At 39.5% G+C, this 17,912-nt stretch overlaps 1 protein-coding gene across 9 annotated transcripts in view; it reads right to left on the bottom strand.

The window, feature by feature from the left end:
* FEI1 (Leucine-rich repeat protein kinase family protein) overlaps positions 1-17,912 on the bottom strand; it is a 211,627-nt gene that overhangs the window by 157,325 nt on the left and 36,390 nt on the right. For all 9 annotated transcript variants that reach the window (XM_089460401.1, XM_089460397.1, XM_089460393.1 and 6 more), the window contains exons 3-6: positions 15,459-15,642; positions 15,232-15,367; positions 14,990-15,061; positions 14,620-14,691 (exon numbers count right to left, since the gene is read on the bottom strand). In XM_089460401.1, the coding sequence (XP_089316527.1) occupies positions 14,620-14,691; positions 14,990-15,061; positions 15,232-15,367; positions 15,459-15,627 (449 nt within the window). In that variant the 5' untranslated portion in view covers positions 15,628-15,642. The remainder of the gene's footprint in view (positions 1-14,619; positions 14,692-14,989; positions 15,062-15,231; positions 15,368-15,458; positions 15,643-17,912) is intronic.

Genomic DNA, 17,912 nt, shown 5'->3' with positions numbered 1-17,912 from the left:
TCGGGTTGATGCACTGTTAAGAGTATCTTGAACTGTGGGCAATCAAAATATTTGTGATAGAGACAACCATTGTAAAGCGAACATATGTTGCCTCAAGTATGCACTGTTCCTGGACGCATTCTTTATAATAAAGGCTAGTGAATTGATGAGCTTGGTTTTTCACAGTATTGATAATATCGCCGATATATCACTGATATTTGAAAATATCGTGATATTTTTCGTTTTGAAAATATCGGCTAAATATCGCGATATTTTGAAAATCTCTGCTAAATATCGCAATATTTTGAAAATCTCGGCTAAATATCAGTATTGTTTTATATGTTTAAAAATCTAAAAAAAAAAATGAATTTTTATGTTTGCCGATATTTTCCAATATTTTGCCAATATTTTCGTCGATATTGCCGATAAGATGTTTTCAGGACCCTTGCCAATATTTTCAACACTGGTTTTTCATGTATCAACCTTGTGCAAGAGTATTGAACAGTATGTTGTTAATCTAAGATGGTTTGGTAGAATGATTTGATTTTATTGATGAACAAAGGTTTACTGTTATTGACCATATTGTCTTCTTTACTCGTTATCATTGTTTGTTGAATAGAGGTAGCATTGCAGTTTGATGTTGTTTATTGAGAAAAGGTGGATCCAATCTGAAAATTGTGATATGTGGTCCATTGTGGCCTGTTGAGCAAGGTGACGGGGTGGTGCAAGGTGAAGAGTGGAGTCTCATTCAGGTTAGAGCCTTTGAACACTTCAGGGCCGCGGGGTGGTGCTAGGGCAGGTTGGAGCATGTGTAGGGCGTTGGACCATCCTTTCAGCCGTAGTTGATAAAGCCAAGGAGTTGGATCTCCCTTCCAATTGGAGCTAGTAAACCAAGGCGTTGGAGCATCCTTTTAGTCAAAGCTGATAAAGCCATGGCATTGGAACATCCTTCCAGTTGCAGCTGGTAAACCAAAGTGTTGGAGCATCCGTTGAGTTGAAGTCTCCTTCTAGTTGTTGTCGGAAAATCTCAGAAGTTCGAGCTCCCCATTGATGTAATCTTGAAAATACCTATATTAAGAAGTCAACATTGGTTTTTTAACATTGGTTTTTCATGTATCAACCTTGTGCAAGAGTATTGAACAGTGTGTTGTTAATCTAAGATGGTTTGGTAGAATGGTTTGATAAACAGCGTATTTTTTATTGATGAACAGAGGTTTAGTATTATTGATCATATTCTCTTGTTTACATGTTATTATTGTTTGTTGAATAGAGATGGCATTGCAGTTTTATGTTATTTATTCAGCAAAGGTGGATCTAGTCTGAAAATTGTGGAGTTGTCCACTGTGGCAAATTGAAGGTCAGAGCCTTCAGGGCAAGTGGTGGCTTGCTGAGCAGGGTGGCAGGGTGTTGCAAGGTGAAGAGTGGAATCTCCTTCAGGTTAGAGCCTCTAAAAATTTCAGGGCGGCGGGGTGGTGCTAGGGCAGGTTGGAGCCTATGTAGGGTGTTGGAGCATCCATTTAGTCAGAGTTGATAAAGCTAGGGAGTTGGGAGTTGGAGCGTCCTCTCAATTGGAGCTGGTAAACCAAGGCGTTGGAGCATCCTTTCAGTCGAAGCTGATAAAGCCATGGCATTAGAATGTCCTTCCAATTGGAGTTGGTAAACCAAGATGTTGGAGTGTCTGTTCAATTGGAGCCTCCTTCCAGTTATTGTTGGAAAATCTCAAAAGTTGGAACCCCATTGATGTAAACTTGAAAAGACCTATATTACGAAGTTTTCAGTGGATTTTCTCCTGAAAGCATTTCCACCTAAAATCCCGTGTACTTTCTTTGATGTTGTACATTGTTGAATGTTGTTGTGATGTTGGTTTATGTTTGATTTCATGCTAATGTTAATTAATAATCTGAATATTAAAAATTAACTTATTGAAGTGAAATATTGATTCACTCGCCCTCTCAATATTTCCAACAGTTGCTTCCCTATAGGGTTTTCCTAAAGCCTTATCTTACATGTTCGCAAGTGAGAACTGTCAAAAAATCCAAAGAACAAGTAACAACAACATGAAAAGCAAGGAAATGGGCAATGATTAGAGATATTGGAGCAGTGAGTCGAGATTGCCCCTTCTACTATGTAACTAGCTCAAATTGATTAAGTGATGTCCACGTCATAGCATTTGTGTCATTTAGGGGACTACATTAGGAAATGAAATTGTGCACTCAAACCCTGTGATATTTCTTTGTGAATAAGAGTCATTTAAGTCTCATTCGAGTCATACCAAATTACCCAAGCTATCATTATTTTTAATTTGCAAACAAGAGACCTAGTATTTGTGAAAGGTAAGGGGCTTTGGAGACATTTCTTGTTATATTCAAGATTCTCTCCAAAGTAGAGTCACACAATGGTTGTTAACTTCTCAATGCCAAGTCTGATCTATTTCACACAACAATTATTTTATACCTATAAATTCATTCAACCACTAAATTTAATTCTCTGCATTACTGAAAAATGACACTAGTATTTTAACTTTTCACAATTAATTTGTAGCGGAAAAAATACTCAAAAAAATGAGTCACAAACAACACAAATCCACCCAATCAAATCTCCCTTCACTTTTATTGCTCAAGAAAATTAGGACCTTGACCCACAAAGAAATACACAGAAATTACAGCATTTGTTTGAAGTTGGAAATGACCCATTGGTAATTTGGCCTAGAGGAAATTCAAGCTCTGAGAATAGGCTACTCTGGAAAATAAATCAGCGCTAGAAAATCTCAGCCTCGACATACAATAATTTGGCCTTCAGTTATACACTTACGCTCTGGAAAAATCTCGGCCCTCTAAGTGAAGCTCAACCTCTTCCTTTACTCTATGTGGCCTACACTGGAAATCTCGGCTTTCACCTCATTGTCTCGACTTGCTCAAAATTTTTGCCTCTCCCCTTCAAGTTTCAGCATCTCTCTCCTTTCCCTTCCGAAAAAACCCTTGTTGCACACCTTCTTCTCTTCAATCATTGAACCTCTCTCTCCTTGAGAAAATCGCTTCCTCAATCACCATGTTGTGTCTTCATCCTCTCCCTTAGGTTCCCTTTATAATTTCACATTGAGCCAAATCCCTAATCTCCAAAGTGATAGAAGGGTAGGATTAAATCCTAACCCACTTAGATCAACAATGGAGATTAGATATAAGTCACTTAAATAATTAAAGTATTTATCATTAGAAACTTTAGCTCAATAGCCAACATTAATCAATAAATTAATTTATGTGTTTTTCCTAAGTTAAAACTTAAGAAAGGAATCAAAGTATTTGCTCCTCTCGAACAAGCACCTAAAGAAGACTCTCTTGCATGTTAGACAATTAGCCTATGGAAAATAACTTCCGATGCTACAAACATCAACAATAGTCACTTCCTATAACGACCCAGGTCATGTGGTAAACATGTACATATTGTGTTAAGGGTCCCAGTGATGGCACATTGAAGCATATAATGTAACAATTACCTTAGTCACCTCACTTCAGTATCATATTGTAAACTATGTCACATGGTTCGGGTTCAAATTCGAATTTTTCGATGAGGTTCGTATGAGGTTCAGCATTAAGTTTGACTATATATATAAATATGACATAAAATAATAAAAAATCAAAATCAATCAATACAACTATATAAGTAGCAGTGAGCACCCACGAGCCACAAATCACGACCACTGTTAACTTCACGCTCCAGGCGGCGAGGACAAGCAACGTCTAGAAATTGAATTCAGGAAATTGCAGAGAATACAACATGCAGCGGCAACACTGAGCACAATAGATCGAGTACACTTAGACTGAAGTTGGATTGTAAAAATCTATTGACAACCATGGTAAATAAAGCCAAACCAGTGTCCACCACGAGAAACTAATTGGTTGGAAGCGGAACAAGAGAAAACCATGTGTTGCTGATGGTTTTTCTCATAAACCTTAAAACAACTGACAAAAATTGCCCGAAATCTAACCTCGAACCCCAACAAAAAATTAAAAAATTAAAAAATTGGGCTTCAGGTTCGCCTTTAGGTTCGAATTTGAAGTTCGACTATCAAGTTCGAATTCATTGAGGTTTGAATTCGTTGAGGTTCGAATTTGAGGTTCACCGAATTTCGAACCTCAAGGTTCAAATTCAGTGAACCTTTGATATAGATTGTAAATATTTTGTTACATTCGGAAATACATGTTGAAATTGCATTCGCTTGGTTATGGACCATGGTAAACACCTTCTTAGTTATCCTTGTACACATATTGGAGATAATATATACACTATGTCTATGAATAAACTAATAAATGGAATCTAAATAAGACCTTAACCACTAACATAGTTGTCTTTCCTTAGGGGGCCACACAACTCTAAATACATTGGGTGGGACCTCAACAAAAATAACATAAACTTGAACTATACTAAGTAATCAAGGTTGGAATACACATAATTCTTGGTATGTATATTGCACAATTATAAGGTATAATGAATTTTGGTCATGGAGACCGGAATTGAACACCGAGACCTAGTAAACCAGGGGAGGCTCACAGGAGAAATCTACACGCAGCTAAGGACTCCTCAAGCACTTCCAGCTGGAGATTTTTACAGGTTTTTGGCAGATGGTGGAAGGAATTCTCGGGACACCTTGCCAATTCTAGAACAACCCCTGGGGAGAGGTCAATTGGTAGGAAAAGAGAGAAAAGGGAGGCCAAATGGTAGAAAACAGGGTGGCCAACAAAAACTGTTTGCCAACAACAATTCAGGAGGGACAAGAGGTCATCTGGGGTTGGGCATGAAGGGCATCACCTAACTAACTAGAAGGATGGTTCGAGCAGTAGAAAAGAGGGAATGAGAGAAAGCGGGCATAGGAAGTGTGGTAAGACGGGAAGAAGGAGAAGAAGCCAAACGCACTTTAGTAAGGGAATTGTTGCAAGCGAAGAGGAGACAAGAGTTCAGCGTTGTGTGGTCGGCGCCATAAGGGCAACAAGGGGACTTGTAGCACAAAAGGTTAGCTACAATGAACTCGCAAAAGCTTAGGATTATAGTTTTGTTACTTCGTTGGTTGTTTTTGTTGGGCAGACCGTGTTTGTCAAACAAAAACTAAGTCAGCTAGGTTGTGTGTATGGACGTTAGAAGAATGCACCATGTTAATGACTTAGTCCCCTACTGAGGTATTCAGCCCTGATGGCCTCGTCACTTAGTCCCCACTTACTACACCATGTTAATGATTACTTGAATTTCCACGACCTTGGATCTAGGTTAGAGTCTTAAAATCACTAATGCTACCAAACCAAGAATCTCAACCATAAACTACTTTGCATAGCGGAAATATAAAGCAATAAATCACATATGCATAAATACATACAACTTTTTAATTTTTCAACTCCAACTAATATAATACAACAGTCTTGAGCTCCTGTACCAGGGATAATGACCCTCATACATCCACTAGTACAAGATACAAAACTAGGGCTTGGTGTCAATACATCGACGACCAATTTACCATCGACAAGATACTCTGACCATATGGCTGATGTAGCGCGCTCTCTCAGCTCCTCTCGATCGTACCTTGTACTTGCCCGATCCTTTGGCTCCCAATCTATAGCTCCTACCTCTATCAATGCTCCAAGTCCATCTTGCCACTGAATCTCGGCTATCAATCTGCTCTCTAGTTGTCCCTTCATCCACAAAAGGCACAACACATCGAGACCCATGTCGAGTTGTTCACAACTCCACTTGTCAACAACTCACAATCTGCCCACTGCTACTCCTCAGCTACTCAGGGACTTCCGCCCACTATGGTCTTCCTACTCTGCTCCGATGAAGACCAACATAGGGCACGAAGGGCTACCACCTATCACTACAAGATGTCCATCTCCTACAATGAACACAAGCTAGGAGGATTGCCCATCTTCTGTAGATGTCCTTCTCCACAAACAAGTCTCAAGCTCCACAAACCTACTCCTGATTGATCAGACCCTTGAGCTCATCAATTGTTGCTCTCGCAACCACCTTTGTCCATCAAGGTGTTGCTCACTGGACTCCAACTTAGACACTATCACGTTGTCCTCTAGCAAACCATAAGTGAAAAATCTCATCCACACTTGGTCTTCTCTCACACTACCCTCCAACAGTCCACGAGAGACCAAGTCCACGCTGTAGCATCTGCTCCTAGTTAGGGCATCCCCACACCTAGGAGACCCTTACACATGGCTACCCACAGACTCCACCAATCTGCCCTTTTCTCTACAATAGAGGAGCTATTGCACAAATCTGGCACATCAATATGTCCTCACCTAGGACATCATCAAGCCATCATCCAAGGGAACATCTGCAACTCTCCTTGTTGTTGTCCTCTTGCCTCTCATCTGATGTGCATGTTGTCACCTTGGCTGCTTGGTAGGCTTCCCAACAATCCACGTGGGCTCCTCCAAACAGCTCCTAAGGTCTCCTACAACTGCCCATCAAACTGATCCTAAACTAGGATCCAACACCTCAACAACACATCTCTAGCTCACTGTTTGAGGTCCACTCCTACGTTGCCACCTAGGCCTGGTTAGGGCATCATTACAGTCCCAAATCCAGCCTTCAAATCTGCCTAGATTAGTTGTATAGTTGTGTGGCTTTCCCTTTATTAGGTGGCTAACCCTCTCTGTTGTATGTTTGGGTAGTCTCTCCCTTACCAACACCTCGGCCTGCCCTAAATTGCCTGCAACTTGCTACAGAAAGGCATTACAGGGTAGTGGAAGCCTAGTATGGGGTCTGCCTCCCCTCAACTCAGCGCTCAAACAGTCTCCCTACCCTCATCCATCAAGAACAGGCTTGTGGCCTTCCAAACAGAAATATGACCTCCTAAAATAGGCTTTAGATAGCCCTATTCCTCCATGCCGATCTACTATTCTCCTTTGTTGCGGCTAGGGCAGAGAAATTCTCCTCTCCAACGAGTTGCTCACGTGTAAGTGTTGCACCAAATGGATGATCTAAATAACATGCCATCACCCTCTTTTTATAGCCTAAAGAGGGGCTCCAACGAATAGACGAAGAGACACGTCTATTGGATTAATTCAAATCAAGCCTACATGACTTGAAAACCAATAATTAATTGTCAACTTCAAAAATTCATTTCTCCACTTCTATATCTCGGAATTCGACGATTCTCGAAGTGTTGGATTCTCCTTTCTACCCTCTATCGCCTCATGCCATCACATGTAGAAATGTGCTTCCGGATTTGCCCCAAAGGCGATTCGGTTCAAAACCCTTGGCTTGGGTTCTATGCCCACAAGCCCACTTGTGGCACTTTGACCTCCAACCCTCAAACACTAGGGCTTGGAGTACCTGCCAAGCTACACACAAATCAAAACTGGGGTTGAGCCAGAAGGGCAACACCTAACTAACTAGAAGGATGGTTCGAGCAGTAGAAAAGAGGGAAAGGATGAGAGAAAGTGGGCAGGGGAAGTGTGGTAAGACGGGAAGAAGGAGAAGAAGCGGAGGAAGGAAGAACTAGTAATCATCGGACGCACTTTAGTTAGGGAATTGTTGCAAGTGAAGAGGAGACACGAGTTCAGCATTACAAGGTCGGCACCATAAGGGCAACAAAGGGACCTATAGCACAAAAGGTTAGTTACAATGAACTCGCAAAAGCTTAGGGTTATAGTTTTGTTACTTCGTTGGTTGTTTTTGTTGGGTAGACCATGTTTGTTAAACAAAAACTAAGTCAGATAGGTTGCGTGTATAGACGTTAGAAGAATGCACCATGTTAATGACTTAGTCCCCTACTGAGGTGTTCAGCCCTGATGGCCTCATCACTTAGTCCCCTACTTACTGCACCATGTTAATGACTTAGTCCCCTACTTACTGCACCATGTTAATGACTTAGTCCCCTACTTACTGCACATAAAAAAGGATTCAGAATGCTCCGTAATTGATTAAATGGTCTTTGCCTTTAGGAGGGGAAAACACTGTGGTGATATTCTTCTTATATATGCAAACTAATGGTAGTGTTTCTGCCATATTGGCCTAATTACTTCCCAGCTGGTTAATGGGAGAACACCTGGGTCATCTTTTATGCCTGATACCACTACTTGTAGCTGTAAAGCCTTAGTTCTGAAAGATTAAAACCTTAGATCTGACTGAGAAATTATTAAGGGGATATGACTGAAGGTGGAGATTTTATATCTGGAGCCCATTACTGGCTAAAGGGAGGAGGCCTCTGGCTACCCTAGGCATAAACTCTTGCTGAATGATCGGAATAAGAATACTTTGGATTCCCAACAACGGGTGGAATTGCTGAGCAGTCTTAGTGTGAAGGCAAATCCCTGGACTCCCTAGAATAAGCTAGGGTGGGGATTTTTGCCTCTAGAGTCCCTCGGTGGCTAAGTGGTGGAGGAGAAATTCCCTCTGGGTTCCCCGTAACTGAGTGCCTATGTGCAGGGTGGAGGCAGAACAACCCTCTGGAATCCCTGGTCTGAACGATGGTACAGATCTTCATGTGCAGGGTGGAGGCAAAACAGACCTCTGGAATCCCTGGTCTGAATGATGGTACGGGTCTTCATGTGCAGGATGGAGGCAGAACAACCTTCTGGAAACCCTGGTTTGGATGTTGGGGCAGGTTTCATAGGCTAGGGGGTGGCAGCTGCATTATGGACAGTTGCCAATGGTTGGGAGGAAAATTATGAACATTGTCCCAATGTCCATTGTGGGGTATTCTAGTGATGATGATGCCCAGAATTATCTAAACCACCCACCACATGTCATGTGCACGTTAAGTCAAGCTATAGTCATGGGCAGTGCTGAATATTCATTTAGGCTTATGCCAAATTGGATAGAAATGTTAATATTAGGGAGAAGTAAACGTGAGGCAAGGTCTAGACCCCCCTAACACTGAGGTGCAGACACCAGAATCTGACACTTGGAACAGACCTTATGAAAGCTTGGGAGGAAATGGGTGAAACTTGAGGATGGAGCAGAGAGAGAACCGTTAGCTTATCCTCAGGCTCTTATAAAGTTTTGTTATTTTCTTATGGATACTTTGAGAGAAAAAAGTGCAAAAGTGAACCTATGATATGTGCATCTTTTTATTCCTGGCACCAAAATAGTTTTAGTGGCTGGTATGGCCAACAGGCCCAAGCTTGGAGCTCAGCATGCCAATCGGTTGGGGCTTGCCTCCCGCGCTGTAACACAGGAGCTTGGTGTTAATTACACGCATGATGCATCTGACTCATCTTGGGTCAGACTGAATGTGACTGATTAATTCTTTCATGTCGAGAATCTCAGAGAAATTATATCTTCCAAGTATAAGTAGTTGTATCATTGTTTACAGGACACTGAAGCAAGATCAGTGTTCTTATCTGGTACTAATATTTACAAAATGAAATAGCCTTGCTTCATTCACTTCTTCAGGTGCATATCCTTTTCTAATAGTTTCAAGGTCTGATTGGTGTTGCCAGAACCACTTATCTTAGCATACAGCCAGCTATAAGATTTCTAGCATTTAGGAATTTAAATTCATCTCTTTGTGATATTTTAGATGAATTTGTCAAGGTTATTATCTATTGCATAGGCTCTAATCGAATGGCTCTTCTTTCCCCTATTATTCTTGGTTTTGTTTGCCATTACCTTGTTGCATGCTCCATTTTTTAAATATTGAACAACTTGTGTTCCTTTTGCATTGGCATGCAGCCTGTGTAGTGTCCCAAGGACCTTTGGGGATAATGATGTGACTTAACACTCAAATTAGGTATGAAATTTGTAGCTGGTGGGCATTGTTCACATATGTCGGCACTTCCTTGTACTCATTTGTATCTGCCCTCTTCAATGACCATGTGAATTTCTCATATATGTGTACATAGCAGGGAATAGAAGCTCATGTTGCATGAATTGCTGTAACTCCGTTGAATTTTGACTCACTAGAGAAATTCGCATATGTATTATGTTTATGGGTTCTATTTCCAATGATAAACCCTAACTGTAACTGTCTAAAGTTTGAGTATGTATATATAGGAATAGGACTATAAACCAATCATACTTGAGTTGGACCCAATGTGGGTGTATCTGGCATGGTAATGAAGGTTATAATACACAGGTCACATGATCCCTCTGTATTTCTGGGGGTGGAGTAGCATTATAATTTAATTAATAAACCTTGCAGACCATCAGTGGCCCTCAACCTAATGAGGTGGATTCTTCGTAGGCTAAGTATGGCCTTGACTTGCAATTCCTAACTGTATTGTTGCAAGTCATACACACAACCTGTTGCCATCAACTACCTAACATGCATATGGCCTAGGAGGGGGCAAAATCTAAGTTGTATTGCAACTTCTGCCTTATATAAGAAGGTTGATTGCTCTGAGCTTGTCCCCTGCAAACCCCTATCACAAGGAGTAAAACATCATAACAACAGTATAGTTGTTAGGTTAATACAAGTATTGATACCACCACTTGTATTAATGCACCCAGTGGTCTACGTAACTATTGTTATGAGGCTGAGCTTATATCACTAGCTGGGGTCTGTGCAAAGGATAGAAGTTCATTAGTTTAACAGGTTGCTAGCACCAGAAAATGGTCAGATACTCAGCCAAACATACTCTAGATTAGAAGCATATTCAAGTATGCTAAAGTAGCCTGAAATCTGCCTAAATCAACTTGAAATCTTCTCGTTGCCCATCACACAATGTCTTTGGATATCTTAGGTTTTGTGTTACAACATCTTTCACCTGGAATATGCACTATTCGTGATGTATTAATTGCTCATGTTGATAGTACTATGCTTGAACAATGATGAGCTCTAGTTATTTGCTTAATAACTATGTAAAACAAAGAAAATTCCTATGTTGCACAAGTTTCCAGTATGTGAGTACTTCGTGTACAGGGGAACAAGTATCCGGCACGGCTAGAAGCTTTGCCCAAATTTACAAGAAACGTCAAGTTGGGAGCGGCAATAATATAATATATTAAAATTTAATATATATTAAAAATAAAAATAAAATAATTTATTTATTTCCATCCAAAACTTGCCAATCAAATTCCATCCCGCAGATTCCATCATGCTTCATGTAAAAGATTGAACTTTGAAACACTGCCAGAAAAAATCAAAATATCAATCCATCAACAATTTGCCATTGAAATTCCTTGCCAGCAAAGAAACATGCGGAACTCCCAAGCCGAAAAAAGGCTATTATTACTTGATTATTATGTGATTTCATGCAACAATATATTATATTCAACTTCAAAATTCAGGTTTGGAAAATTATAAAATGAAACTGACTAACACGCTGCTCGTTCTCTTTCTGGCCATCACTGTAATTTGTTGACTCTTAACATTAAAGCCTCAAGATAGACTTCAAGAAAGTAGACTTGTTTGAAATTGTTGAACTTCAAGATTTGCAACAGAAGCTGCCAAGGAATGACTGGCAACTGTCTATATTTTGTTGAAACCTTTGCTACATCTCCACGTCTCTGTTGCTTTACAGAGCCCATGCAGTCCATCCCCCTGACCTGACATGTATCACTTAGAAAATAAACAAATGGTACCTTCTCTGCTCAAAATAGGTACCCGAAAATTGAAAATCTGTTCAAAATAAGTACCTGAAACGTCAAAATCTGTTGTAGTGAAGCTCCCGAAAAGTTCCAAAGTACCCTTTGAAGCTCCCTGCAATTTTGGAACATATCCTACGAGTTCCCAAGCTCCCGGGAGCGCGGGAGCATGGGGTATGTGCTCTCCAATGCCTGGGAGTGGTACCCGTGTTACTATGGAAAATTCCCTTGCAGGTTGTTGGATAGGTTCAATTCATGTTATCCATCCATCATGACTTACAGCCATCCCTTGGGACTAGCTGTGGTGCATGTTGTGAATCTTACTTAACAAAACAGTGAGCCTATATTAAGCAGCCTTGAATTAGTTTACGCTAGGCTTTTGTTGTCAATTAGTTCAACATTTTAACTACTAACTACATGCATCCAATTCACCAATAAACCTTGTCAATGATGTGCAGTCAAGGGTCCTATTTGATTGAGTGGGAGTGTTGAGTTCCTTCCCGTTTTTTCCTTATGCCAAATAAAAGCATACTAGGGTGCTCCACATATCCTGTTCATGCTCATAAGCATGGGAAATCGTGTTTGCTTTGGATCCAAGAATATATATATAATCTCACCTTAAGAGTGGGATGACATAGTAACCGCCTCTAGTCAATAAGGGGGTGTGTTACACCACCCATGATGTTGCTTCTTTCATGTGGGTCTATGTCAATGACATGTCCCCACTTCCTCAAGATATCTTCATTATTGTTTGTTACACAACCCCACCCCTGCCCCCAACTTCGTCAAATTACAATCTCCAATGGGATTTAAACAAGACCCCTACCTAAACGTATATGTTGATATCGTCCAATAGATGACACAAGGCAATGTCATCTTTTTTGAAGTCTTCAATTCACATACTAGAGATCTATATTTTTTTCTCCACAATGGATCCTCATACAGCATTAGACGACATGATTGGACCCCTTTCATATTGCTAGCTCCTCTTACACTTGAGTGAGTCTCATAATTTTTCGATTCTCAATGACCTACCCTACTTCCCAAAGTCCAACAAATTTACATGTTTTCCTCACAAAAAAAAGAGGGAGCAAACATCGTTAATTCGGTCCTATCCAACCAGGGTTTGTTCCTATATACCCACTGATTCTCACTCTCTCAAATTTGTTTAGTAAACATCGCCACTAGATGTGTGCACTCAAAGATTCCTCTCAACTTGTTCTGAGTGGGTTCACATCAACTTCAGGTAGACAAAGGCAGCAAGAGGAGGTAGAGAGCAACTTCGTCTTAGTTCCCAGATCTGACCTCCTATTTCTACCTATGAGACTCTTAAGGTGTCGTGTTCAACCCCGAGACAAAAATTCCCTTCACAGTGAATATTTTTCTTCCTCTAAAAGTCTTAGCCAAAGGCAACCTCTTCCCAGTAGCATGATGCACCATAGACACACACTTTTAAACCTTACAACTATTAGAATATTTAAACACTTAGGAGTTAGTTAAGTTCAACTTTCTCTAATCTGTCTTTAGGTTTAGTATGTTTCTTTGATGTGCTTTTGTAACTAACTAATCCAACAATGATGATCGTGTTCTTCTCAATATTAGTGGCACTTGGACCAAAACCTAACATCCGATCACACATGATATTTATTTAAAAGAGAATGAAGGTACATTTGCCAATGATTAGTTGTCGAGAGATGGTCATATAATCTATTTTATTTTTGCATTAATATATTGACTCAAGTAGTCCAGGGCTAGGGTTGTGGACTACTTCCCTCCTTGAGAGTTCTAACCATGTAAACACTAACGAATTGATCTTTGATTTCCATGTGAGTGGTTTTTTTCAGGTGTTCAACCTATGTTTGATATACCCTAGTTTTTTAACACCATCTTTGGTTCATATATAGAGTGTTCCATCAAGTATTTCTTTGTTTCAGCACAAGATGGTAGGAGAGATCACTTACAGAGACCTGCATTCTCCCTAGATATCTTCAGTTTAGACATTCTTCCAAGCTCTTGAGCTATCAAGAGGGACTCTTTCTTCTTTCTATCTCCTTACTGGGTGATAGACTTTAGTTAGTTCCTAGGTCTTAGATCTCACATATTAGATCTAATTTCATAGGAGTTATATTTGTACTCCCACTAGTGTATTGACTATGAGGTACCTAGCAATCCCTTATCTTAACATATCTTACCTTATCCGTCTCCAGTTCACTTCCATTTAATACAAGGTAGCGCACAACACTCATCATTATTTCAAGTACTTTTCTTCATTATTCAAGGAAACTAGTTAGAGAGACTCTCACCACATGTTTCAGTGCTTTTGGGCTCACATCTTCAATTAATTTGTGCACATCACTCATCCAAAAAGTCAAAGACACCTACACTCAATGTGTATGTGGGCAAATGTATGTGAAGGATTTGCCTACACATTAGATATAGGTGAGTACCTAAAATTGGATTTTTGCACAAACTGACCAAAATATGTATCTGATGATGCCAAGTCTGGTTCAACAAGCCAATGTCTAAAAACCGCTGTCCATGTCTACAAATGTACCGCAAACGGAAAAATTTAGGTGTAACTGATGCCAAAGGTCATCATGTGATGTTGCATGATGTGACATTAGGTATGAAAAAGAATAGGCAGATTAATCAAGAACCAAAGAACATGATCACATGCACCACATCTTGTATATAAATTTTGCCAGGACTTAGCGACTTGAGCTACAAAAGTTGGTGTTTTGTTTCCTTTCCCTTCCAACAGACTCCAGAGTCTATTTCAGCATCAAATCAAATGCAATAAATATTGCTGGAATAGATCACATTTTTTAAAAGTGCAAACAAGTAATCACTAACCAACAAAAGACAGATTGATGTCATAATATTTGAAAAAAATCCAATTTCTAGCTGCGAACTTAATTCTTTTATAAATATATTCATGGATGCAAGAGGAGGATAATATCTTAATGGATAATTTTACCCTTTGGAAAACACAATTAGGATTGAAAGTTACGCAAAATAAGAGGAAAAGGGGGTAAGCCTCATCAAATATCATAATTGTATAATAATTCCAATAGCATAACAGGCTGAAAATTTAGTGAGGATACTCACAAAGCTCTCAGCTGTGTGCAATTTCCCAAGTCTTGAGGAATGGTGCCATAAAGATTGTTGTCATGTAGCACTCTGAAAAATATAACAAATGAATTACAAAAACATATTAACTAGTCATCAATATATAAAAATAAAACTTGTCCAAATAAAAACAGCTAAAACCCACAATATAATTTAAACATCAAGCGGTCTAGAATCCAACGATAGATGAATCAGTGAGAAGTAAGGCCAAAAAGAAAACAATAAGAAACTTAGATTAAACAACAAATGAAATAGATGACAGAAATGTAAAAGACTAAAGTGGCCAGACAGTCATGCAGTTGGAAGTAGATCCAAAATAAAACTATACAGAGACTAGGATAGGGCATACAATCTTTCCAAGTGACTCAGCTTTCCCATTTCAGGTGATATAGAACCACGAAGTTTGTGATAAGGAAGAGTCCTGAAAATACAGTAGAACAAAAGCAGTGAATATACAGTAAAACAAAAGCAGAGAATTCATCAATGTTCTCATGTCACTGTTAAAGAAAATAAAATATATGTAACACAAGAACAGAATCAAAAAACAACAGTAACAAGAATAAGGTGTGGTAATCCAATAGATAATCTCACAAGTAAATAACCCGTTTCAGCACATTATCACAAGTAACACCCTTCCAACCACAGGGATCTGGATCCTCTTTTTTCCATCGATTAAGAATACCATCAGAATCAATGATTTGTGACTTGAAAGCAAGTAGCACTTCACCTGAAAATTTTAAACAAGTTATCCTGGGCGCAAATAAACAATATCAAGAACAAAATTATAATTCAATGGGCCCAAATAAGAACCCACTTACCATCAGGATTCAATGCATTGCTAGGGTCATTCAGAGTCAAACAAAATAGGACAGAGACAATGATCGATAGTCTAGCTGTCATTGGCACAGAAGCCCATTGATGATATGCATCTGCTATGTTAAAAATCTCATCTCTTCGCCCAAAGCAGTCCTTTCTCAGTTCATACATTGGATATCCACATACCTACATGAACAGTTTGAGTAATATATGTTAAGAAATTTTCAAAAAAGACCACTAGATAAGAACAGAAGGCCATAACTTACCACCACTTTCGCACAAAAAGGGAATGCACAGATATAAATAGAATAGCAACATTTCCAGTCACCAAATTGTCAGCACCCTTGAATTTCAGCCAAGTATGCACAATAAGGAACATTTTGAGACAAATATGTTACAGAACCTAATAAATTACTACCAGCTGCTGCCTAATGCTGTTACTAGAGATGCAGAATACACTCAACTCTTTGCAGAACACACTAGGCTAGGTTCTAGAATCAAACTATTATAGAGAAGCAGAATACACTCAACTTTTGAAAGGCCCTAAGATCAACAATAAGGGGTTGTGTATCATCCTCCAGTAAGAAAACAGCATAGTTCTTAACAAATTTGCTTCATCTAATGTAACCACCTTTTGATGCTTTCAATAAACAAATTAAAAACGTTGATTTAGTCAAGGGTTGAGAGTGATTAAGCGTAGAAATCACTCCAAGAAATATCATGAACACAAAAGAAGAGGCCCTTAACAGCAAAGAAGAAATGATCATATATCATCCTGCAGTAAGAAACAGCACATATATTAATTAGTTTAGAAAACAAAAGAAGAGGCAGCACTAAAAGCAAACAAGAACCTTTTGATGCTTTCGATAAACAAATTAAAAACATTGATTTAGTCAAGAGTTGAGAGTGATGAAGCATAGAAATCACTCCAAGAAATATCATGAACACAAAAGAAGAGGCCCTAACAGCAAACAAGAAAGCATCATATATCATCCCGCATTAACTAGTTTTGAACACAAAAGAAGAGGAGGTGCTAAAAGCAAACAAGAAGGGATCATATATCACCCTGCAGTAAGAAACAGCACATTTATTAATTAGCTTGCTTCATCTAATGTCAGCAATCTATAATGCCTTTCAATAAACAAATTAAACAGATTGACTTTGTCAGGGGTCAGAAGTAATTACACCTAGATATCACCCCCAAAACTATCGTGACTGAAGGTAGTGCTAGCAAAATTTACTACCAAACAGGGAAGTTGGAAACCCTCTCCCAGAAAAATATCCTTCCTTCTGTACATAGTCCCCAAAACCCATCTAGAATGTAGATACAGATATTATTTAACATCCGTTCACAAGATCTTCAGTACTTGCTATTATGCATATTCCTCATAGCATTATTATCAGCAAGCATTTCTCACCATTCTGCTCCATCATTGTTCCCTGCACTGCGAGCAATCTCAACAATGGTTACGGGATGCTAATGTAAGTGTATTTTGAGTGGGTCTTACAAAGATTGTAAGCATCACGAAGAGCTCACTAGGATATGGAAGGGATACCTGCAATGAGATTCATTTGCTCGAAAAACTAAGGATAAGACTTCAACAATGAACACTGTGGATCAATCTCCATACAGGGAAGATGGAAACCCTCTCTCCAAAAAATATCTTTCCTTCTGTACAGTCTCCAGAACCCATCTAGAAAATAGATACAGGTATTCTTTAAAACCCACTTACAAGATCTTCAGTACTTGCCATTGTGCATATTGCTCTTAGCATTATTACCAGCAAGCATTTCTCATCATCCTGCTCCATCATTGTTCGCTGCAATGCGAGCAATCTCACCAGGGATTACTGGAGGCCTATGAAACAGGATTCGTCCAAAACCCTGGACGAATCGCGAATCGGACACGATTCTATCCTAACACGTGTCATGATGGCAGGACTCGTCGTGTCCTCTTGTGGCACGTCGTGTCCAGGGGCGTGTTCTAAATTCGAAAGCGTGTCACGATTTTCCTGTCGAGTCCTGGTTTGCGGATTCGTTTTCGGATCTGCTGCTAGGTTAAAAGTTAAAACTTAAAAGGGGCGTGTTACTGTTACTTCCAGAAGTCTTAATTGCCATCAACTTATGAAACCATTTGATCTTATTTCCTCAGTTCACGAGTTGTGAACCATATGTATCTTTTGCGTTAAAATTCGATGAGGAATGAATCATCCGGAGCTTATATTTATAGTCATTTTGATTGAATATGAAGGGACACATCGAGTTAGATAAAACCGACTTGAGGGCAGACTTGCAAACAAATCATGATCAGTGAGCACTTGAACGTGATCAAGATGTTCGACGTTTCTGTGAAACCCGCACTCGTTGTTGCACGTCTGATGGACGAATGATCGTGTGGGTATTTGGGACCACAAATGACATGGTGACCACTGAGGAGTGGGATCATCGTGGATGTA

This window comes from Pinus tabuliformis, chromosome 7 (genome assembly GCF_031772625.1).
Source record: "Pinus tabuliformis cultivar Carrire ecotype Pingquan chromosome 7, CPIR1, whole genome shotgun sequence".
Taxonomy (NCBI): domain Eukaryota; kingdom Viridiplantae; phylum Streptophyta; class Pinopsida; order Pinales; family Pinaceae; genus Pinus; species Pinus tabuliformis.
Note: the sequence above shows the minus strand (reverse complement) of the source record. Positions and strands in the feature narration are given on the sequence as shown.